At 35.9% G+C, this 26,322-nt stretch overlaps 1 protein-coding gene across 1 annotated transcript in view; it reads right to left on the bottom strand.

The window, feature by feature from the left end:
• The window catches only part of bpifcl (BPI fold containing family C, like), a 73,628-nt gene that overhangs the window by 16,241 nt on the left and 31,065 nt on the right, over positions 1 to 26,322 (bottom strand). Inside the window, exons 5-12 of the mRNA XM_079426530.1 lie at positions 24,304 to 24,456; positions 17,682 to 17,745; positions 17,518 to 17,578; positions 17,029 to 17,120; positions 16,673 to 16,849; positions 15,384 to 15,443; positions 9,554 to 9,721; positions 7,747 to 7,814 (exon numbers count right to left, since the gene is read on the bottom strand). Coding sequence (XP_079282656.1) covers positions 7,747 to 7,814; positions 9,554 to 9,721; positions 15,384 to 15,443; positions 16,673 to 16,849; positions 17,029 to 17,120; positions 17,518 to 17,578; positions 17,682 to 17,745; positions 24,304 to 24,456 — 843 coding nt within the window. The remainder of the gene's footprint in view (positions 1 to 7,746; positions 7,815 to 9,553; positions 9,722 to 15,383; positions 15,444 to 16,672; positions 16,850 to 17,028; positions 17,121 to 17,517; positions 17,579 to 17,681; positions 17,746 to 24,303; positions 24,457 to 26,322) is intronic.

Raw genomic sequence — 26,322 nt, 5'->3', positions numbered from 1 at the left:
ATCTCCTCACATTCTCTCTTACCTGCCTCAAAGTGACATTCACACCGATGGGCCATTACGGGAGGGCCCTTTGTCTCTCAGGTGAAAATCACTTAATATTCAAGAGCATTGCCATTCCCTCGCATATAGGCTTTCGATCACAAAACATGTCTTTAAAAATGTAAATTAATATATTGTTTTCTGTGAGCAATTAAACAAGCTGATTTTCACACAATTTTTAAGCAAAAACTCTAGGCTACAAGATCCGGTTCTAAAAGTCTTGTAAACAAATGTTTTATGGTCTTATTTCAGTGACTTCAAAAATTAAATTTTTCACTAACCACGCATAAGCGTTGCTTTCTCAAAAACACAATTATGTACATAACTGCTGCTAACATATTACTGTAGCCCAGTTTTTGCTGTTTACAGTGTTATTAGACTTTAGCCATTTACATTTTTAGAAGCAACTGAAAAAAGCACAAATGTCAGGGCATGTAAAAACTTCTCCAGGCCCCCAAAACACCCTCAGGCCCCAGGGGGTTTAACCATTCTTTGGTAGAATGACTTGTGTGCTTGGGGTTGTTGTCTTGCTGCATGACCCACGCTCTCTTGAGATTCTGTTCTTAAACAGATGTCCTGACGTTTTCCTTTAGAATTTGCTGGTATAATTCAGAATTCATTGTTCCATCAATGATGGCAGGCTGTCCTGGCCAAGATGCAGCAAAACAGGCCCAAGCCATGATCTACCACCACCATGTTTCACAGATGGTATACGATTCTTAAGCTGGAATGCAGTGTGCTCTTTTCTTTGAACGTAATAGCTTCTCATTTAAACCAATAAGTTATATTTTTGTTTCATCCATCCATTAAACCTTTCTTCAATAGTCCTCTGGCTTGTCCACATGATTTTTAGCAAGCAATTTTCTTTTTGGAGAACAGTGGCTTTCTTCTTGCAACTCTGCCATGCACACCATGGTTGCTCAGTGTTCTCCTTATGGTGGGCTCAAGAACATTAACCCCCTGGGGTCTGAGGGTATTTTGGGGACCTGGAGAAGTTTCGACATGCCCTGACATTTGTGCTTTTTTCAGTTGCTTATACAAATATAAATGGCTAAAGTCTAATAACACTATAAACAGCACAAACTGGGCTACTATAATATGTTAGCAGCATTTATGTACATGATTGTGTTTTTGAGAAAGCAATGTTTATGTGTGGTTAGTGAAAAACTACAATTTTGAAGTCACTGAAATAAGGCCATAAAACACATACAGAACAATTGTTCACAAGACTTTTGAGAACTGGATCTTGTAGCCTAGAATTTTTACTTCAAAATTATGTGAAAATCATATTGTTTATTTGCGCACAGAAAACAATATATTGATTTAAATTTTTAAATCCATAAATGTTTTGTGATCGAAAGCCTATATGCGAGAGAGTGGCAATGCCTTGAATATTAAGTGATTTTCACCTGAGAGACAAAGGGCCCTCCCCTAATGGCCCCACAATGGCCCATCAGTGTGACTGTGACTTTGAGGCAGGTAAGAGAGAATATGAGGAGATTGGAAAAAAAAATGTTTTCAATTATTTGTATATTATTTACAACACAGTATAATCAAAACATACATAATAAAGATCAAAAGACACATTATTGTGCACACTGATCTAACCACAGAGATGTGAACAGACTTTGAGTCATTCCTGCAACAGATTCTGTTCAACAAGTAAATCATACATCGAGCGTTAGCGTTAATTCTGGCAGGTCACGTGAGTCAAGCTTGCATCAGCTGATTTTCAGCCGATCACATCTACATATAGGAATACGACACCTATTGCGGCATTCCTATATAAGCTCTATTCAGTTTGAATCGGCAGCTTTTCCCGCTTGCTCAGGAGCAAATTAGACCGCAAATTCTATCTCTATGGGAAATCTTCAATCAGGAATTTTCATGGGTTCATTTCTCACAGAGTTCTCACCAGATTCAAGTTTGTGAACTTGAACGCGAATTCGCCGTGATTGATATAAGCTGATAGACTCGGAAGTGACCTGAGCAAGCACTGCTTCTCACAACGATATATCATTGATATAGACTGCAATGCCCGCAATTCGCTGAAGTTGTGCTAATGTGACTGCATCAACAACACTTTTACAAGAGATCTGCTTTCCCTGCTGGAAAAAGCAAAGATATCACGGAGGGTTAAAGCATACGTAACAACTGAACTTTTAACCCTTTATTCATCTCACTCTGAATGTCTTCACAAAGCTAAGCGAAGTTCTTTTTCATTCTCATTGCCTTATGCTATGTTGGCAATTATGCTATCAAATATTGCTCGTTGTTTAAGGCAGTTGTTCAGTAACATGTTTGTTTGCTATATGCTGTTGCTTTAGGCTCATTGGTGTATCTTGACACACTGGTAACATTACCCAGTTAAATTTACCACAGCCAGGCTTATTTTTAATCTGTTTAAGGCTATCTGATATGAAACAAGCTTGCTGCTTAAGGCTCATCTAGTATTGGGAATTGTGTTTCATTAAAGTTATCCTACCATTATTTTCAAAACGCTGTATTTTAAGTTAGTGATATGCTGTTGCTTTAATTAGTGTACCTGTAACATGCTTGATACTAATGGGCAGTATGTAGATTTTGCTACCAAAGGTTATTAATGCTAACGGTTATCTGGATAAGGGCTACATGGTGTTGCCTAAACTTCGGCTATTGACCATATGCTGTACTGCAATAAAGGGGCATGCTGCTCTTCTCAGCTGCTTATTAAAGAAGAGCACCCCTTCGCTGCTTCTCTTCTTCTTAAAGGGCGTGCTGCCCCAGTCTATGCTATTTCAGAAGGTATTTGCTTTAAAGCTGTTAGGGTATAGGGATTTCGCTTGCTTTTTAGGGCTTATCTAGTGCTCAGTATCATGTTTGTTGCTAGACCTGCTTGCTGCTTTAAACTATTGGTGTTACTGCAAGTGCTGGTATTCGTTAAATTTGCAACAGCAAGAAGCTAATGTTTTGCTGTTGTTTAGACCATCTGATTGTTCTCGAAATATGCTTGTTGCTTATGGCTCATCTAATATTGGGACTGCTATTTCCTTAAGTTTCTTGACTACTGCAACATGCTGTGATTTAAGCAAGCAACATGCTTGCTGCAAGCTAGCGAGTGTATTGGTAAGGTTTTTTGTCTTCGCTCATGTGGGTTGTCAAGATTGAGGACACGTAACACAACGAGCACAATGTCAGCGGGAGACGACACACTTGTAAACTGATGAGTTGATTTGAGTTGTTATATGCTGTTTTATAGAGTTTTTAAATGGATGCTGAATCTTTTAGGCCAGGTAGAACCGGCAATCTCTTGAACCATTCATGTTTGCTCATATGGCTGCAGTACGCTGTGTTTGCTGCAGATTAGGCTGCCAATTTTAGTGCGTTTTCTGCATCTTTTTCAGGTATTACATTAAAGGGGCTTGCTGCTCTTCTGCTTATAAAGAAGAGCACCCCTTCACTGCCTTCTCCTTTAAGGGGCTGCTGCCCCAGTCTCTGCTATTTTAAGAAGGCTATGCTTCTTTCAGAATACCATCAGTTGTGGTTTGGGTGGTTCTGGCCTATCGTGTGTTGGGGGGTTCTGGCCTTTCGTTTGTGTTGGGGGGGTTATTATTATTATTATTATTGCTGCTCTCCCTGCTCATTCATGACAGGCTGCATGGATGGACAGGGAGTTTTGCCCAGAACAGAACCATACCGCCAAACCAAACTTTATGCTGAGTATCTATCATTTTGACGATAGTGGTCCTGACAGAAATCGAGCGTCAGCGTTAATTCTGGCAGGTCACGTGAGTCAAGCTTGCATCAGCTGATTTTCAGCCAATCACATCTACCTATAGGAATACGACACCTATTGCGGCATTCCTATATAAGCTCTATTCAGTTTGAATCGGCAGCTTTTCCCGCTTGCTCAGGAGCAAATTACCCTCCTCCATCCCCAACTCCTCCTTTCGCGCAGTCAGGACTTGGCTTTCTGATTTTACTTGCTGAATCAGACTTCTTGAATAATGTTACACTTAAATATAATTGAGTACATCAATGATATCTGCTTTGTTCTGTTCTGTTAGCCCTTGGGGGGTTATTATTATTATTGCTGCTCTCCCTGCTCATTCATGACAGGCTGCATGGATGGACAGGGAGTTTTGCCCAGAACAGAACCATACCGCCAAACCAAACTTTATGCTGAGTATCTATCATTTTGACGATAGTGGTCCTGACAGAACTGATATTTACGTGTGTTATTTAAGTGTTTCTGCTACTTTCCATGGATTCAAGAAGAAAAGAAAAAAAAAATCAGTAGTCAAGGATCTTGTTTTACCATAGAATGGACATCCGATGCTGGTCTAGCGCTCTCAGAGGAAAACAGTTTGAAGAGACTGAAAGTCAGCAGGATTCATCATCTGTGGTGCAGGTATCTGATTCAATAAAATACAAACAACCAAAAAAAAAAAAGAAAAAAAAAAACATTTGTGAGCATGTATATATATATATAGGTTTTGTAGCCATAGACTCATGCATGCTTTGTATTATCGTAAACAAAAAAAGACATTTCATATCTGAGAAACTAATTATTATTGTTTTGTACGTTATTAAAATTTATTTTTGAACAGAGTAGGCTATTAATAATAAATATGTTCTAAACATACTTAGACTCATAGCATTCATCATGTTACAGTGTACACTCAGATTACTTCTATTGTTTTATAAAGAGCATGAAAACATCATAGTTGGAAAATCCAACTATGATTTTGTAGTCATATAGCCATCCTGAACATCATGTATGATTTTATAGTATAGAAGATATGATTCTGCAGTCATAGGCTCGCTCATGCTTTGTACTATAAAAGGATGTACTTTGTACTATAAAAAAGGATATTTTATATCTGAGAACTAATTGTTATCATTTAGCACGCTATTAAAATCTATTTGTGAACAGAGTATTAATAATAAACATGGTCTAAACATTCTTAGATGCGTAGCATTCATCGTGTTGTAGTTTGGGAACAACCAAACTAGTAATGTGTTCAGGTTTATGTCACAATAACAGTTAACTAATGCAAAAAAGAAACATTACTTACTCATCAGATTGATCTCCTCTACTGGATGAAATATTGTTCTTCTTTTGAGGGAAATCCAGCTTTTACTCAGGGCGTCTTCTTCCAGAAACGAACAGTAGCCGGGATGGGTGATCTCTTCACTCTTTGTTTATGTTTGCCGTCTCCATGTGCGCGCGGCTCACGTGGTTATTTACATATGAACGGCGCGTGCCGATAGGGGGCTGGATCGCATTAGAAATAATGAGTTAGATGGGAAAGACTGAACATCGTGTTGGTTTCATACGGATTACTTCATCACAGAATATTTGTTTTCGATATGATTTACTTCATTTGAAAGGAGACACTTCAAGCGATAACTCCCATGTCTGTGTGTTCAGAATTCGCAGAGTTACAGTTAATTTTAGTGACATGTTTATAAAAGCAGTTCGCTGAGATGAAGGCAGAGAGCGCACCCTGTTTGTTTTCTTTATTCTTCAAAAGCACAAAGTTTAGTTGTTATTATGAATGCATACAAATAAAAGTAGACCCCTTACAGATTTGAATGGTGTAAGGCTCTTATCTGTACGATCAAATATTGCAGAGTAATTCAAGCTCATTTCTGCCTTATCAGGAAAATCTGCCACAAAACACGTATACGCGTTTGTCAACCCCAGAGGGTTAACCCAACTATTTCAGGGAACTATAGACAGGTTTCCCTTTTACCTTTCATTGCAAAAACACTCGAACAAGTTGTGTTCAACCCAGTCTCTGCCTTTCTCACACAGGACAACCTCCTGGATAGCAACCAATCTGGCTTCAGAAGTGAACATTCGACCGAAACTGCCTTGCTCTCCGTTGTTGAAGCCCTAAGACTTGCAAGAGTGGCTTCCAAGTCTTCATTACTTATCTTGCTGGGTCTGTCCGCTGCTTTTGATATGGTCAACCACCAGATCCTCCTGTCAACCCTATTGAGAAAGGCATCTCAGGAACCACACTCCAGTGGTTTGAGTCTTACCTCTCAGATAGGTCCTTCAAGGTATCTTGGAGAAGTGAGGTATCCAAGTCGCAACATCTAGCCACTGGGGTGCCTCGGGGCTTCTCTTCTCTGTCTACATGGCCTCACTAGGTTCTGTCATTCCGAAACATGGCTTTTCATATCACTGCTATGCTGATGACAATCAACTCTACCTTTCATTCCATCCTGATGATCCGACGATAACTGCTCGCATCTCAGCATGTCTGACAGACATTTCTTGCTGGATGAAGGACCATAACCTTCAACTCAACCTAGCTAAGACAGACCTGCTTGTAGTTTCAGCAAACCCATCACTTCATCACAATTTCACCTTCCATTTAGGCTCATCAAACATAAGTCCTTCAAAAACAGCCAGAAACCTTGGAGTTGTGATTCATGATAAGCTGAATTTCTCAGACCATATTGCTAAAATTGCCCGGTCCTGCAGATTTGCTTTATACAATATTAGGAAGATCAGGCCCTTTCTTTCTTTCTTGTTCAAGCTCTTTTTCTGTCCAGACTATTGCAGTGCTCTCTTGGCAAGTCTTCCAGCCAATTCCATCAAACCTCTACAATTAATCTAAAATGCCGCTGCAAGATTAATCTTTAATGAGCCGAAAAGAATGCACATCACATCTCTATTCATCAATTTGCACTGGCTACCAATAGCTGCTCGTATAAAATTCAAGGCATTGAGTTTGCCTACAAAACCACCTCTGGCTCTGCACCCCTTTACCTAAATTCTGTATTTTCTTTGATATATTGATCTCTGTTACCACTGAATCTAGATCTATCCTTGTCAGAAAGAGATGCATTAATGAGAACACTAGTGCACTATTTATGAAGGCTATATATTTAACACCAAGCAGTTCTGCAGACTCTGTTGATCTTCTCCTGGATTCATTTAACTCAAAAGTTAAGAATGTTATTGATGATATTGCTCCGGCAAGGGTCAGCAAGAAGACTGGCAGACAAAAGTCATCTTAGAGAAAATCAACAGCAGTTCAGGGTATGAAAAGACAATGCAGAAAAGCTGAGCGGATGTGTCAGAAGACAAAATTTGAAATTCACTAAAGCATCTATAAAGACAGCCTTCATGCTTCCAACGTGGAACTAGCCACAGCTAGACAGATCTTCTTCTCAAACCTCATAAATAGTAACTTAAACAATACTCGCACTCTTTTTCCTACTGTGGAGAGACTGACAATCACCCCAAGACAGATTCCTAGTGAAATGCTCTCCGACAGCAAATGCAATGAGTTTGCTTCCTTCTTTTCTGAGAAGATCAATAATATCAAAAAGGAGATTGGAACATCCTCAAGTTATGCAGAGGTCACACAGATTGTCAACCACAATTTCAAAAAAAGTGACTATGTCTGTTTTTGAAGCAATTGATAGCAAAATTTTGAAAGAAATAGTACAGCACCTTAAATTGTCAACCTGCTATCTTGACACACTTCCCACATCTTTTTTCAAAAGTGTCCTTAACTGTTTAGAAGCAGACCTCTTAGAAGTGGTGAAGGCATCACTTCTTTATATGTATATATATATATATATATATATATATATATATATTATATATATATACACAGGGCAATGCATGACCTCCTGTGATAATGCAAGCAACAATAGATCTAAAGAATAGATCTAGAATTTAGCTAATATAATGTAACTTACTTTTTCATTTTAAAAGCTCCGGTAAGGTGTTTATGCTCAATCAGAGCAGTTCCACTGAAACTGGCATCCTGCAGGGGGAGTGTTAGAAGAACACAAGTTATTCAATTTTAAGCTGAATTGCTGATACTTTTCATAAAGCACATCTTGATCAAGTGAATAAATGTATAGTTCAGTCATGAAACTCTAGATGGCGCAGGCTGACGGTATTAACGTAACTGATGATATGCACAGCATTAAACGACTTGGCACAAGCTGATTGGTTCATGTTGCATACGCAGCCAATGAGCTTGATATTTTACATTTAAATGACTGGTTAGCATTTACTTGAGCATTTGCAGCACGCTTTCAGAGTTCCTCTGAAACCCACCACCTTTCCCAGCTCCACAGATTATTGTGTATGCTATTTGTGCAGCAGCAGTATGTCTTAAATACCAACAGCACTGTATCGCCATATGCATTGGCAGTAGCAAGTTTCCGTGCTTGCAGCAGCAGCTCAGCAGATCTATTCCGCCAAGACTAAATCCATTAACATTGACTATGTTTACATGGACATCAGTAATCTAAATATTTACCTTATTCTGAATAAGACAGTATTATGATTGTGTTTACATGAGTTGCTTTTAGAATAAAACTAGACAAATTTATTAAATTTATGAATTTATGAGTTACGTGACTTTTGAACAAGTTTTTTTTTATTCAACTTCACAAGGCTAAAAGTGCCCCTAGTTAAAGAAACGCCCATATATGTGTGACCCCATTCAAAAGTTTAGATAGATATACGCTTGATTCTTAATATTGTGTTGGATTATTCAGGTAACAAAACAGTATTAAGAATCAAGCTTATGTAAATTTTGAACGGGGTAATTTTTATAAATTGTAAATAAAATTCAATATAAAGTTTTCTCTTGTGGTGAAATAGCTTATTCCGGTCAGTACTGAAAAATAATATGCATGTTGGATGATCCCTCTTATTTTGGTAAAATAATTAACATTTTGCAGAATCTACAATGTGTATGTAAACTTCTGACTTCAACTGTGTGTGTGTGTGTGTGTGTGTGTGTGTGTGTACATATATATAATGACATAAAATTACATAATTAGACAGCGGAAACTTTCTTTTTTAATTTGGTGCATAAAAATTGAAATGTGTTTCTAGGTCAAAGCAACTAAAATTACGAAGCACATCATAATGACAAAATTAGTAAGCTTTTTATAAAAATAAATAAATGTTCACTATGTAGCCTAATAAGCCAAATTTTATTTTAATTTAATAGCTTATTATACATAAAACTATTACTACATTTTGTGGTGAAATATATTGAAAGTTCATTATAATTTTGTTTTAAATTATGTGTTGGTATTGCTTTATGAACTGTGATTACATCATAAGCTGCCATTGTGTGTTCATAATGTAATAAATACTTTTCACAAAATGTAATAGGTTATTGTACAAGAAATGTATTTCATTGAAAAATTATTATCACATTATGAGCTCAAGATTTTATTACGTTTTGAGAAAATTATTACATTATGAACATTTTATTACAATAATAATGTAATGCTTATTACATTATGTGCAGTTATTACATTATAAATTGCTACATCATGATTGAAATGGTCTTATAACACTGTTTGCAGCTTCTACTTTACAGCTTGTAGCAGGTGTTGCCAACTAGCTTTTGTACAGTTTACACAAATATTAGCAACTACAGTTGTGACTGTTACTACTTACTCTGAGAATGTGAGTGTTCCTTTGTTTGTTTGTTTTTGTTTTACATTAGTTTGAGTGTCTGAACACAAAACTCACCATATCCAGTCTGAAAAGAGGCACCAGCTTTCCATCAGGTTTAACAACTGAGAACTTTGATGCAGCCGGTACATGAACATCTATCGCCCCTGAACTGAAGGAGAATAGAGGCGTCTTACTGGCATATAAGAGCATCTGCATCTCCATGTTGGGATATAATGTGCGCAGCTGAACAAATAATTAGTAAAGAAAGCACATTAGTCATCTGGATAACAACTTGTAGGAATTATAAAACATAGACAGAGAGAGACACATGTCCTAATGGGTGTAGACATTTTAAATTATGTATAGTTTGTCAAGGTAATTACACAATTACATAAATTTACTGTAGAACATTATAACAGTTTATATAACAGTAACCTTGAACTAACAATGAATGCTTTAAAACGCCTCGTGCAAGTATCACTGTAAAACATTGTGCTGTGAAATAACAGTAATCTACTGGCAGCTGTGGTTGCCAGCATTGTACTGTTAATTTACAGCTCTCTACCATTAATTGACAGCTCTTCGTTTTTACAGTATGTTACCGTTATTATACCATGTGGTAACTCATTTCATTTTGGAAAACGATTGGTTTAAACCATTCGAGTTTAATAAAGCTAGTGTTTATATGGTGTTAGTAAAGTGAACTTATTTCATTTGAGAAGAAATAAGAAGAAATATTTCTAAATATTAAACCGCAAAAACTTAAGGTATTGAAGCAACCAAAACATAACTTTTACTCAAATCTTTGTAGATTGTCATTAACTAGCAACAGCACACATTTATGTACTAAAATGCTTAGTAAAGAGACTGTCATTGTATCAGCAACTCCACAGTTACTGTCTTTAAATAAAGCAGCAGAACATCAGTGTTTGTGGATCGTTATTGACTGAAGCACAGGCTCTGCTCTCCAGCACAATGGTAACCCACAAAACTAAATTAAACCAACAGATCTCTCTTGTGCAAAAACACATTAATACAATTCAGATTAATATTTACTCTACTTGTCAGTTCATGACTTTGCATAACTTTTTTCTATAAACATTCACTAATATTTTAGTGAAATTGTTTCATTTGGTAAATCTGACTGTTACGTTTTACAGTATATTGCTAATTTTTCTTTGAATTAACGGTAATCTACTGGCAGCTCTGGTTTCCAGCATGGTACTGTTTTTCTACAGTGTGTTGCCATAAATTAATTACAGTTTATTACTGTTAAATTACACTTCATCTTACATCTTTAACAGGGCTTTACGCTTACTTTTTCTTTTAGGAGCGCTTGTGCGGTACGGTCAAACATTTAGGAGCACCTTCTAATCAATGATCAAAAATTATAATAAAAAAATTGACCTTCCTATTACGAGGTGATATTTGACTGCTTAAAGTGATTTACAGGGAATTTAGTTTTTACCTTTGTAATGGCATTATTCTATCTTTATTAAAAGTATGTCATATTTTGTCATCTTTTGTCAAAAATATATTTATAAGCTTTTTAACATTTTTAATTAAAACAACAGAATAAGAAGTGGAATAACAATAAGTTACCAATAAAATTAAATCAGTATTTAAGAAATAAATTTGTTCAACAGAGGTGGCACAGAAGAACACAAAAAGGGCTTGTAGGTGTATTTTTAGACATTTAATGAGGCTCAGAGGTTGCATGAGTGCAATTAAATTCATAAATTCAGGTTGAGGTTAATGTTTTAAATATACAATTTTTAATATAGAAATATTAAATGATTTAAATAACAGAAAAGATACTTAAAAAATTTAATTAAAACCACCAGTAGGTGGCGGCAAGTGATTTTATCACTGAATCATTTATGTAATTGATTCGTTTGAACGGCCGATTCATTCAGGAACGAAGCATCTGACTGGGTATCTGACCATGAATGGGCAATTGAATTTTTGACTCACTAGATTCATTTAAAAACGCAGTTAATTCATAAACTAAACACCGCTGTGTTTGAATCGAGATGTGCTGCGGCTCAGCTGTGACTTTGTCTGAAACTATTTTCATTAACGAAATAAATAATTAAAATAAGGCAATAGTGTTGTAGTCAGACGATATGTCACTTAATATTAACTTCTTATTTAATGAACTGTAGTTTTAAATCAATATCAAATTTGCAAGCTGTCACTCTCCTTAGTTCATCGCAATCTCACAAAACTCCATTATAATCAACTCTGCTCTCTACACTGCAAAGTGAATCTCTTATTTACACTCTGTCTACACTTTGTTATAATGAGAGGATATGTCTGATACATTACTCAACGCTGCAAAAACACGCAAGTACGTTAGAAACCTTTGAAAATCGGACGAACCGTCTAGGACGAGGTCGAAAAAGTAGGTTTTACGAACAATTGAAAATAGCGAAAAAACTAAACCTTGCGATTTTTGAATTTTGGATTTCATTTGACTCAGCTTGAGCCACGGATTCAGAGGAAAAAAAGGAATTTTAATTTTGTGGCTTAAGGTTCAAAAGTTATTAACATAAACAATAGTGAAACTTTGGACAAGTGGTGGTGCTAGAGAGTTTGACTTAGAGACTTCAAATTGTCTATGGTTAATGTTGAGCATTTCTACGGGCTGCCATAGACTTCCAGAGTGGAAGAAGAAGATAATAAGAACGACAATGGTTAGAATAGGTGCCTTCAGTGCTTGGCCCCTAATAAAAGACATCATTAAATCTCTCAAGATCAGAATAAACAACACCTAAAACAACATCACCAGCTTCACTTATTACCAGACTGACTTTATTTCTGTCAGATGTCTACAGAAGATCTTATTGGGAGTTACAGAGGTTTAGATGTTTTTTGTTTGTTTGTTTGTTTTTTCACTACCATGATGGAGATTGCCACCCCAGAAATAATTTGTGCCCCCCCAGTTTTCTTAACCAACTTTAATTATTTAGATCGGGAATAGATAATTATTTTGAGGAGCATGTGCGCACTGCACTGTCTGAGTCATCAAAGTAGGCAACAGCAAGAGCGATTTGAACAAACACTGCTTACGGTCATCGCAGTTTCTCTGTTGCGGCTGGCTGCTAGAGCTCTAATGACCTTTAATTCACGATTTACCAGACTTACCGTATTTCATGTCGTGCTTTAAAATGGTAAAAAACTCTTGTAAAAATTCTAGTTTAATGCTATCAGGGGCGCCTGCAGGATTTCTTCTGAGGGTTCGCACTTATCAGAATTACCCGAGCCCGTCTTCCCCTTCTCCCAAAACAGACTAGCTACTGTTATTGAAATAGTTCAGTTTTGTATGTAATGGAAAAGTGATTGTTTCGGGGGGGGTTTCATAAAGTTAATTTAGATAAATGATTGGAGCATTTTTTGTTTGTTAAATGCATTTTTTTAAGCAAGGACCAAGCTGCCAGTGGCAGCAGTGAGTTAATCATAGCCTGTATTTGATTAATTTAGCCGTATCAAATCATCACGACTTGCCTAAAATAAAATCTTTAGATATAAAACAGTTCAAGCATATCCCAATGTTATTTAACCTATATAAATGTGCGCTGTTAGATGCATATCCAACAGTTTGTGTGGAGAGTGTAAGCTGAAGCGTGCGCTCTGCAGAACATGGAGTTGCCAGCATGATCGCTTGTATTTTGTTCTTACAGTAGAAACAACTTAAAATAGGCCTACACCATCATTTTTGCTCATTATGGTAAGAGTAATACATCATTCTGAATTTTAACGGGTCTACTTTTATTTGTGTGCATTCACAATATCAACAAAACGTTGTGATTTGATAAAATAGCCTAAATAGGAAAACAGAGGATGCACTTTCTGCCGGTCTTGAACAGGAGTGCTTCACAATGATGAACTGAAACTCAGCGAAATTGACTCACAGATATGATAAATATATCTATAGAAAGCTTTAAATTACCATTTTAAAACTAAATAATTCAAATCGAATGCAAATACCTTTTCATTATGTAATCCGTAAAGATGCATTTCTCTCTAAAAGGCACGTACAATGAGGAGATGGCGAGAACATTTTTTTCATCACCATGACACCATCTAAAATATAAAAAAATGGAAAAGCCTAAAACAGGCCCGATTATAATTTGCGTTTTATTTTGTAATTGTATACAATTAAAAAATAAAACGGAAATTATAATGGCATATTTCAAACTTTGTCCTTTAATTGTATAGATGCATATATTTTCTGATATTTATGTTGCTCTGTCCTGAATACCTTAAAATTTAAAGGATTAGCTTATCTAGCTACTTATAGCCTACCGTTTTTCATTAGTTTTCAGAATACCGTTAAATTTAAAGGATTTATCAAGTGAGAAAAACTAAAAAAGCTTTTAGAAATAATTATCTGTATTTAAATGTAAGTAAACATTTAGCTTTTTTTACCAGCATTTTACATTAGGCTATTCATGAATGTAATAATAAAATGTGTTAGATGTTGCATGTTCCCCTATAATGTAGTTTAATAAACATCCATATGTATTCATGCTTGGTTGTTTGTGTCTGCTGCTCGCAGAACGAGGTCACTTTAACGTTCCGGTTTTGTTACATGTTCTGTGAGCAATGTATCAGTAAGGAAATATTTTTTTGTGGCCAGAGAAATCATTTTCCAGTCAATAGATGTTTAAAACTCTGTACTGCGGACGAACAAATCATTCTATAGTACTATTAATGCTACAGTTAATTCCTGAAGATGAATATAATTGATAACAACCCGTCATGATTAATTATGTTCATCTCACTTTGAGCTAATTTGCTACAAACATTACCCATTTAAAAAAAAAAAAGAAGCTTTGTTGTAATTTAGACAGATACATCGAGAATCAGCATATGAATCACAACAATGGTGACTATCCACAAAATAAAATAAACAGATCAACTCTAAGCATCACAAAACACTAATAAAACTCAACACAAAAACAAAAGCAAAAAATAAAAGCACATAGTAAGTATTCAAGAAAATAAGTGGACAATTCAGCAGCATAATTTATTCATGCCACAATTCATTCTGGGAGTAAAGGGTGAGTTTTGTCCTGTGCTGATACCATCATGCATTGCAACATGAAGCTTTTGTTTGTCACCATTGCAGAGATTCATATGCTGATTCTTGATGTCTCTCTTTGAGTGCAAATAACATAGTAGTTCAAAATATTTTAAACCCAAACTGTTTTTAAATCCTTATTTTATGGTTGTCTCAACACTGATAAATGTTATGCTGTAAATCACTGGGAAAATCAAAAAATATAATACACTTTAACACTATAATTAGACTTAATGTTTCTGAAGTCGGTGTCAAACGAAACAATACAACTTCATCTAAACCTCTGTTCATTCTCAATAAGATCTTCTTGTAGATGTCTGACAGAAATAAAGTCAGTCTGGTTAGTAATGTGTGAAGCTGGTAAAGCTGTTTGAGTTATTTAAATCTTCAGTTGATTTCATCTAAAGCTGTGGCTAAAGTCAGTTGTAGTTCTTGTTTTTGTCTTGTTTCTCTTTCCATCAGTGATTCTGCTCGTCAACAGCAGGTGTTCATTAGTGTCTGAATTCACTCATTAGTTTTCATTCTCTCTGTCAGGTGGACTATATTAGTAAACTCATGTAGGAAATAGTGAATGAGGGTGTAGGGTGTGATTTGAAACAAAGTCTCTGAGTGTCAACTTTGAATGCTGTTAATTCACGATATATAGCAGCAGGCTACTTTCTCAAAAATGACAACTATTACCCAGAATGCACTGTTTTAAAGGCATGTTAAACAGCATGTTACCGTCAAAATTTCGCTGTTTTTTTTTTTACAGTGATTTTTAACAGTGAAACAGGTTACGTTTTTACTTCCAAAATCCCAACCATACAGCATACTGACCTGAGGAATGAGAACACCAAACTGGCTGGTGTTCAGATGGATTGGGAAATTCTTTGGTATCTGTGATTGACACATAAAAAGAGATAGCTGAATGAGTGACTTGATTAGTAGTCTCTCTTTATTTTAATATATTTTAAATTAATATCCTTAATTTCTATTATGTTTGATTTCATATAAGAAGGTGTGATCCCTTGTAGGTTCATCAAGAGTTTAAGTTTGAGTGAGTGAGTGTGCATGCGTGCGTGTGTATTCATCAGAGTGGAGTGGGAGCGGAGCGTGGAGTGGAGTGGAGCGGAGTGATTGTGAATGGAGCGAGAAGCGCAATTTTTAAAAGGCAGAGCATCGTGGTTTTTACTCGCTCCAAGAGCGCTCCCCTACTTTATGGTTTCCAGTCGTGTGTGCGTAAATATATATATATATTCAGAAACAACCTGTAACCTGGAAGGTTTGTAAAACATTTACAACTGATGAGTAGTTTACACTTTAGATTAGGGGATGCAGAAAGCTTTGTAAATGATTTATAATGTTTATTGAGATAATAGTACAATGCTGACATTTCAATGATTTATAAGTGATTAATAATATATTAACTAGTAACTATTAACCATTAAGGATGTGTTTAATTATTTCATGATGCTATTTATAAAGATAATTTATGACAGATTTATAAATCGTTAGCATATTACTTAATCATTTGTGAATGTATAGTTATGTTTTGTAAATGATTAGTTCATCATTAGCTAATTACTTGTAAATGACTTTTAAATGAATTAACAAAACATACACAAATTGTTAGCATATCACTTATTAATCGCTTATGAATGTTTTGTAAATGATTAGTTAATCATTAACTAATCACTTATAAATGACTTATAACTGGACGTTATTATAAAGTGTTACCGAAAGCAGCTATTATACCTTTTAATGCTGACAACCATATTATTAGCTTGTCATGTGGTAGGAAAAAAGTTTGCACACTAGTGTTCCAATAAGCCACTTTGAAACTCTCGTGTTATTTTATTTATTTTATTTTTTAATATATGTTATGAACAGAAGTGTGATATTTCAAACATACTGAAATACTTTAGACGCGGAGCAAAGGCAGAGCGGTGTTTCTGATATTAGTGAGCGAGAAGTAGAGCGGGAGTGGGAAATGGTGAACCCGGAGCGAAATGATTATTAAATGCTCTGAGCATGGATGGGAAATTTTTGACACTCCACTCACTTACTCTGGTATTCATGTATTTATTTATTGACTGAATGAGAAGAGCTTATTTGTATTTCCTCACCATGTTGTCTTTAATGTTGATTTGGAGAACCTCAGAGCTTAGATATGCATAAGCTGCTGAATTTACTAAGAACTCTGATGCAGCCAGTGAAAGCATGTAGTTTTCCGCATACTGAATGTCAAATGTGCTTGCAAAGAAAGGTGGTTCAGATGGAGAACTGTTGCTGTAAAACTCACCCTGTCACAGGAACATCAACTGAAAATCACTGGCATGTCACAGTAAAAATTCCAAGGAAAGTTAATAAAATCAAAAAATTTACTCACATACTAAATATATTCAGAAAAATACACTTTTTTTCTGAATTTGACTGATAAAACAATAATCATTATTATAAATACTGAATTAAAAATCCTTACCTTAATGTCTAATTCAAAGCTTCGATTTGTCACAGCCGGGGAGGATGTGAGAAGGATGCTTAGATATATATACTGATCCACAGGTATGTTGACTAGACAGAATTAATTTGAGCGTGATTATTGTAGGCATATAATGAAGTGGAATGTAAAGGGTGCTGTAACAAGTTTTTTCAAGGATTTTGCATTTACAATCATACTAATGTCATTTAATAGCATAAGTTAAATAATGCTCCCAAAATAAGCCACAGTAAGGTGAATCTCAAAATAAAATAAAAAAACATTTTTATGTTTTTGTTTTATAAAATATATGCACATTTCCCCTAAAGTTCATGGAAATAATTCCACAATGCAGAAAGAAAGAAAGAAAGAAAGAAAGAAAGAAAGAAAGAAAGAAAGAAAGAAAGAATAATTGTGCTTTCTTTATGTAAAATATTTAATTAAGAGAAAAATTATTTTTTAATTAGAAAAATTATTTTTTTGAGCCACTACCGGGTATTTCCTGTAGATTCATCTCCAATTCACTGATTGCTTGTTGAATTGCTGGGCAAATCTAAAAAAATAAATAAATAAAAACATGAGACAAAGAGACATATCACAAGCAGCAGGTAATGGTGTTGATTTGGTTCATCTATTTAGAAAAAAAAATATCATACCTTCATATGTATAATCTCTGAGATCTGTCCACTGAAATGGCTTACAAATGGCTGGAAAAAAAAACTGCCGCAAAACAGAAGTGTAAAGGTTGGTTCTTACTACTTGATGCTAACCTGTAGATGCATACAATGACACAGGTGTGATCACTCTTGGCTGGTCCCTGAAGCGTCCGATCACACCATTTTGATTAGAATGTTCAGTGTATCACATTATTATATGTGACCCTGGACCACAAAACCAGTCTTAAAGGGATACTCCACCCCAAAATGAACATTTTTACATTAATCATTTACCCCCATGTCGTTCCAAACCCGTAAAAGCTTTGTTTGTCCTCGGAACACAATTTAAGATATTTTGGATGAAAACCGGGAGGCTTGTGACTGTCCCATTGACTGCATAGTAAATTGCACTGTCAAGGTCCATAAAAGTATAAAAAGCATCGTCATATTAGTCAATCTGCCATCAGTGGTTCAATCTGAATTTTATGAAGCGACGAGAATACTTATTTTATGCAAAGAAAATAAAAATAACAACATTTATTCAACAATTTGTCTCCTCTCTGTCTCTCTGTGCCAGTGTTGCGCCATTTTGGAAATCATCCGATGGACGTGTGCGTGCGCCCTTCTCTGTCGTCAGTAATGCATGGATATGCTGTTTCCGTTCAAATCAGCATAAATAAACGTACAATATGTATCCATACATTAATGTCAAGTTCTGAAAAATTGACATGTTACCCTGGACTATACTTTTGGAGGGCACTGTATGTATATATATATATATATATATATATATACAGTGCCCTCCAAAAGTATTGGAACAGTAAAGACAAAATTGCTCTGTTGGCTGTGGAGTCAAGACATTTACAAATATGATTAAAAGATGAATATGAGACAAAACTACAGAATGTCACATTTTATTTTTGGGTGATTCAACACAGATGTTTTACCAGCTAAGAAGTTCAGCACTTTTAGAGTTTATCCCTCTATCTGATGTGAGCATAAGTATTGGAACAGTTGTCTCACGGGTCTTTCTAAGTGATCAGCTGTGTCCTGTTACATTAATTCTTCAAATATTAAAAGTAGGGAATGTGTTGTATCAGTTATATCCATTACTTCTGTATTCGGAATCTTGCATTTGATGATGACACACACAAACCAGGATGAAGATGAGGGAGCTGACTTTGAGAGAAAAGCAAGCAGGTTGGATGCTAAAGAAAAGAGGAAATCAATTTGAGCTCTAGCAAAAACAAAGGGCATGGAGAAATCAAGAGTTTGGAAACCACCAGCGACACCAGCAACCAACAACTACCTGATCGGCTGAGAAAACAACAGTAGTTGATGACAGACAAATCATAAAAGCTGTGAAAATGAATCCTAAAAGGTGTGTCTGTAAAATCACCAACAACTTCCAGAAAGCTGAGGTGATGCTCTGACAATCTACTGTCCTCAGGAGACTTTGACACAGAATTACAGATGCTACACAGCAAGATGCAAACCTCTGACCAGCACCAAAAATAGAAAGGCAAGATTAGAGTTTGCAAAAATGCACAAAGGTGAGCCAGAAGAGTTTTGGAACTGTGTTTATGGACTGATGAGACAAAGATGAATCTTTATCTAAGTGATGGGAAAGCAAAAATGTGGAGAAAAAAAGGGAACTGCAAATGATCCCAAGCATACAGCCTCATCTGTAAAGCATGGTGGAGGTGGTGTCATGGCATGGGCATGCATGGCTGCCTCTGGAACAGCCCTCTGAACTTTACTGATGACTTAATGTATGATGATAGTAGCAGAATGAATTTGGAAGGGTACAAAACCATCTTGCTTACCAATATTCAAGAAAATGCCACCAGATTCATTGGGAAGTGCTTCATATTGCATCAGGACAATGACCCAAAACACCCTGCCGGTTCAGTCAAGGAATTTATAAGGGCAAAGAAATTGAAAGTCTTAGATTGCCCAAGTCAATCTCCAGATTTAAATCCGATTGAACATGCATTTCCCCAGCTGAAGAGGAGAGTAAAGACAGAAACTCCCCAAAACAAGCAACAATTGGAATTGGCTGCATTAAAGGCTGGGAAAAGTATTTCAAAGGATGAGACCTAGAGTGATGTCTATGGGTCACAGACTCACTGCTGTGATTGTGTGCAAGGGATCTGCAACCAAATAATAGCTTTTAATCTTTTATATCTGCCTTATGTTAAACTGTCCCAATACTTATGCTCACATAAGTGGGATGAACTCTAAAAGTGCTGTTCTTTTTACTTGGTAAAACATGTATGTGTTGAAACGGCTTAATTAAATGTAACATTCTGTAGTTTTGTCTCATATTCATCTTTTAATCATATTTGCAAATGTCTTGACTCCACAGCCAACAGAGCAATTTTGTCTTTACTGTTCCAATACTTATGGAGGGCACTGTACATCATCTGCAATAATATCGTAATTGTTGTTTTAACGATGTGCGATTTGACATTATCAGTATTTTGTCAAAAACCAAATAGAACACAAGAGTGCAGTGAAGTCTAGTAGATTAGTGTGCGTGCGCACTTAGAGTGTGTTCTTTCACTGCACGATTCAGTCTGTTAAAATGCATTTAGAATAATCACAAATTTGAAGATATAGGGGCAGAAAATTTATATAATTTCATATAATCAGTCAATATCACACGAAGAGTGCCGTTTTTTCTCAAAAAATCAGCATGATTACATATAGATTTTTTTTACAACAGTTCAATAAACAAAAAGTTAATTAAGAGACTTGCATTTTAGACACCATATTGCCTGTTTTTGCTCTATGTCGACAACAAAACTAATTCCAAACACAGCCACAGCACAGTTTTGCATCTCTGAGCAATGATGGTGTTTAGTTTCTGAATGAATCAACCGAATCATTTATTCGGTTCAGTCGCAGTGACTCGCTTATTAACAGTGACTTGCTGACACCTACTGGCAGTTTTAATTTCTCATTTAAAGTATCTTTTTTTTATATATAATTTCAAATGAGTATTCAACATTTTATGTCTAAAATATCAAAACATTATTTATGCATTTGTAACTGCAGGTTAAATGCATTCATGTCCTGCATTAAACAGTGTGTAAATACATCTAAATGCCATTTCAGATGCAGATTCTGTGTTTCCTCTGCATTGCAAAGATGAATTTTGTTGATACTGATTTAATTTGCCTGGTAACAGCCGAAATGTCATATTATTCTAAGTAACCGATTCCTTTAATTAAAAACAACTTTGAGATGTATAGGCCTATCCCAGGGGTGTAAAAGTCCCGCAGTGATGTTGCAGAGCCCTGCAGAGTTTAGTTCCAACCCTGCTTCAACACACATACCATGTAGTTTTCATATAAGCTTAAATGATTAGATTAACTGGATCAGATGTGTTTAATTAGGGTTATATCTAAACTGTGCAGGGCTGTGGCCCTCCAGGAACTGAGTTTGAAACTCTATCCCATCTTTGCCTCCCTAACACTGTTAAAATGGAACAAAGTATATTTTAAATGAGCTACTTTTAATTTTACTTGAGTAGATTTTTAACTTGTATGTAAGTAAAATTTCATTAATGTAATGGTACTTTTAGTAGAACATTTTTGTACTCTTTCCACCTCTGGCTGTAGCCAAAGCTATCTCTACTGTAGCTAAGCTGAATAAAAAGAAACGTGAAGGCAGTAAACACATGATTGCGACAATATATGGTTTATGTGTGTTCTTCAAGTCATCTCCAGGTAATAAAAAAGCACTCTGAATAATGCAGTGTGTCAGACCTCTGTCGTTTGTGTCATGTGTTGCCGCCTCATGTTTCCTTATTTGGTTTGTTTCCTGTCCTCGTCTAGTGTGATTATTAGTTAATTCTTTTCCAGCTGTGTTTGTCTCATTATCTATAATTAGCCTGTGCATTTATTGTCCTGTCTGTTCAGTTTCGTGCCATTTGGTCTACTCGTTACTCCCCAGTGTTCCTGTCTGTGTCAACCTTGCCTTGTCTTGCCCTGCCTTGTTTGGATTCATTAAAGACTGTTATCTTGAGTTTACTCCTTGTCTGCGTGTTCCTGTGTCCTCCTCGTGTGTGCACCATGACACAGTGCTAATTGACATAGTATTTATTACACTTGGCAATAGATACTAGGCTATAAAATCTATATTCTGCCTTATTCTGTGATAAAAATGGGGGGGGGGATGTAGTATATAGACAAATCATAAAATTGTCATTGGGAAAATACAGGAAAAATATTATAAATGATTGGTTATTGACCAGCAGTGTAGGCTATTTTATTTTTCAGCCAATTAAAAGCAAGAGGTAATAATTAATAAATAATAATAATAACAAAACCTGTCAATTAGACAAAAAAGTTGTTATATTTGACATTTCTGTCCCCCTCACTTCTGAAATGATTGAGAATCACGATTTCTTTGTTTGATTCGAATAGAGATCACATATCTCCCACAATTCTGAACAGACAACTAAACAAAATAGCATGTAATATACTAGAGGTTCTGACAAAATATCAGTTGCTGCAGTCTGTTTATTTTTATTATTTATTGCAAAATCGGCACTTCTTATGTGGATAATTTTATTTTCATAATGATCCTTACTCAAGCAGCAGAAGTTAAGTGACAGTGTGCAAATATTACTGGCCCATTTTGGAGTGAACTAAATATGCAAGACTAGTTCTACATATCACTCTTTATGACACAGGTCGTTCATCCTTTGCCGGGCCATTAAAAAAAAAAAAAAGATTGGGGGCATAAATTAAGAGTATACTAGTCTCAGCGTCAGATGTCACACCCACAGAATGTTGGCTAAACGTCTGATGTATATGGCACACTTATCTAGAAACACTTTAGGAGTCGTCGGATTGGTTAGATTATACAGGATTTCCTGGAGACGTGTGTGTCGCGTTCTTTAATGTTCCACCTGGAAACAAAAATGCCGTGGTACCAAACCACCTCACGAAAGAAGAAAGCCGTCGTGTTTACAACTGATTACGAGCGCTTGTCAGGATCAACTAAATGCTGAATTTTCAAAAGTATGTGAAAAATTTCAAGTTTGTGGCAACGAATCTTTAAAATATGTCCAAGAGTTATTTTACCTGTTATTGTGGCGCCATTTCCATGCCCCGAAATGTGACGCGGCACAAAACTAATTGGTTGCTTTACCGGTCAGTCATATGGTCTCTTGGGAGGGCCTTGGCCATTCAAAGCGGCTAAAGTTCCCAGACTGGCAACGCGAGACTAAGAGTATACCCACTTCTCCAGGCACCCCTACACCACTGTGTATATATATATATATATATATATATTTATTTATTTATTTATACTGTATACAGTCTGTATGGATGTCATCCAGCCCCATTGTGGCTGCAGTGTCACGTGACAAGCATGACATGTCGCCATGGAAATAGTAAAATGATAATTTCTAAAATAATGGTTGCCTTAAATAATGCAGCTGAACAGAGACAGATGTAGATGACTGATAATGTGAAGAAGTAGCAGCACTGCTACTAATGGAAGAGATGCTGGTGTCAAGAGGTGTTGAAGTTTCCGTTTCAATCACAAACCTGTCCGTTTTCAGAATGCAAAGATCAATTCTAATGATACATTGTTTGTATTATGATCTGCAGTGGCTCAATGTGAGATCCACCAATCATAGAGGATCCCTTTAAATTTTTTGATCTGTTAAAATTAATGGGGAATATCTTGTGCTTTTCTGTGGGAGATCGGCAACTATGACTATGATTAACAGCTTCATTAGTGGCAGTCATGACCAGTGTTGGGGAAAGTTATGCATTACAATATTGTGTTACTCCCTAAAAAAGTAACTAATTACGTTACTTAGCTACTTTTTATGGAAAGCAATGCGTTACATTACTTTTGCGTTACTTATGCGTTACCTTTTAAATATGAGCAGGACTTGATTGTTTTTAATACAAGAAGCTCTAATTATAGCAAATGTAAAAGCCCTTTCACACCAAAAAGTGTAATGAATAAACCTCAGGCTGAAGGAAAAGTAAATTCACGTCTGTAAAGTAGAATGCAGGAGAAGAAGGTTCAACACTCTTCAGCAATAAAAAACCAATCAAGCACAATTGTTAGTTCTAAAGTCATTTTTGCTTATTAGTATGGTTGAACTGGATCATCAAAGGACAGCAGCAAAGACATTGGTTAATAAAATGGGATTAGATACATTTGGGTTGTTTTTAACATATTTAATTATTGCAGGTTTGCTTCATATTCTGAGTTTACATTTCACTGTTTTAATTCATGTTGATGAATACTAAATCTGTTTTTTGCAAGTGGGATGAATTAATGCACATTCACATTTAGTCTAGAACTACAGTAACAGCATGTTCCCACAGCGCACGGTCAGTCAATAAAAAAGTAACTCAGATATAAAAAAGTAACTCAGATATTTTCTTGTAAATTAAAAAGTAATGCGTTACTTTACTGGTTACTTGAAAAAAGTAATATTATTACGTAACTCGCGTTACTTGCAATGCGTTACCCCCAATACTGGTCATGACAGATATTCACAGTTGTTGTGTATCTTTAGGTTACACTTCAAATCATGGTCTTTTATGTTTTGGTAACGAAAGTTTCTTTTTAAAACTGGTCTTACCTTGCACCTCCGTGGAACTGAATGTGCACACCCCCTACATCATCACTACAAAAAATGGTGGTTATGGAGAGTCGGCCAGCATCATCCCCTAACTCCAAGAGGGTTTTGATTTTGATATTGTACACAGTCAGATCAAATGATCCACCATCATGGCTGCAATCATAGAACAATAGACAATCTTATTACATATTCAAAGAACGGCATAACTTCTTCATGTTGCAAATGTCTTAACACATCTTATTTAGATATAATGTACATTTCTAAAATGTAAAATCCAGCACATAGACACTAAACACGACATACAGTACTTCATGATTCTTAACTTGCCAGGTAAAATGACATGAATAGCAGATGGTGAAAGGATAATCTTTTATTTGTTTATTATAGGCATGAGAAACATAAAATAACTGCAAAACCATAAGTAATAAATAATAAATAGTAATATATATATCCCTCATGTGGTGTTCGGGTCATTTTTGTCTGGAGAAGATTTTCTTTTTCCCGAAAATACTAGTTAATGTTATCGCATTGGACTGATTTTTAGTGACTTTGGGTATAACTACTCCTCAATTTTTTTTTTTTATAATTTTCATACTTTTTTGGGGGAGATTTTCACCTTGTTACACTTGTGGTGTTCCTGGACAAAAATGACCCAGCCTCAAAAGATTGCTTATAAATCACTCATTATGCTATATTATCACCAAAGATTGGATTCTATCTTTTTGTCAACTTCTTTTCTTTCATTTAGGATAGGTTTTGTGTTTCTATGTGCATCTGATTAATTGTAGGCCTGATTTGTCTGTGTAACAGAAGGACCAGGCTCCTCCCAGAGCCAGTTACCCCGATCCACTTCACCTGAGTTTTAATCACCTGCACCTGCACCTCATTATCACCAGCCACATTTAAGCACAGTCACCAGAGTCACCAGTTGTCCGATCTTGGGATTGCTACCTGGACCGTGTCCGCTCATCTAGAAGCTGAGTATAGCTACCAGTTAATACTTACCAGTTATTACTTACCTTCTGTCTTGTCATCCTCCAGTCATCCTCTTCTCCCGTTCCTGGTGTCCTGTGTGTACGCTCGTTCGTCTCTGCCACTCTGATGCTGCCGCTCTACTGGATCTGTCAAGATAGAGAGACGAACTGTTACTGTGATATTCACCTCACGTTAATCTCACGGATTGATACTCACCAAGTCTGAAGACTCTTCACTGCTCCTGTGTGCTGCTCACTTCATTAATAAACACTGTGTGATTTAACTTACCTTCTGTGTCCGACCAGTTCCGTTACAGTCTGAGAGTAGGTACCTCATTTTTTGAGTGAAAAATAAAAATGAATAATTTTCACAATATTAAACAAAAAAATATAAAAATTTGCACTGTTTATCACACTAGTATGCTTTAATGTTTAATCAGGAAGTTTGTTTTGAAAGGCTTTTATTTTACAAAATTGCACACAGTCACACTTGAAAGTGAATGGGAGAAGAATGAAAGTAAGACAAACAACTAGCATGTTGTGCTTGCAAACATAAAGGCCTTGGACCTGTGCGTGTTTGGATGCATGCATACTCACGCTATCACACACACACACATCTATGCATACAAACTATTCTAAATAGTACACCCATTTCATTTTACCCTGAACTGCATGCAATATGCTGATATTATAACTCTATCTCTCGCATAAACACACACATACTCACACTGCCTTGTCTTTAGTCTGCATTGACTTCAAAATAATCTTTTTTACCATCCATCCAATTTTGTACCATCCTTTTATTTTGTACAAAATTGCACAAAGTCCCACTTGTCAAAAATTGCCGGCCATTGAAAGTGAATGGGGAAGAATGAAAGTAATAGAAACAACTAGTGTTTAGGAGCGTGTTGTGTTTGCAAACATATGAAAAACACATTATGACAATAGGTTTTGAGGCTTTCATGTTCTCACAGAGTGGACAAAAGTTTACAAATAAATACTTTAGCACAGAGAAAGCATACAAATGCCTTACAGTCCCTTGCTT

The sequence above is a fragment of the Barbus barbus genome (genome assembly GCF_936440315.1).
Source record: "Barbus barbus genome assembly, chromosome: 10".
NCBI lineage: Eukaryota > Metazoa > Chordata > Actinopteri > Cypriniformes > Cyprinidae > Barbus > Barbus barbus.
Note: the sequence above shows the minus strand (reverse complement) of the source record. Positions and strands in the feature narration are given on the sequence as shown.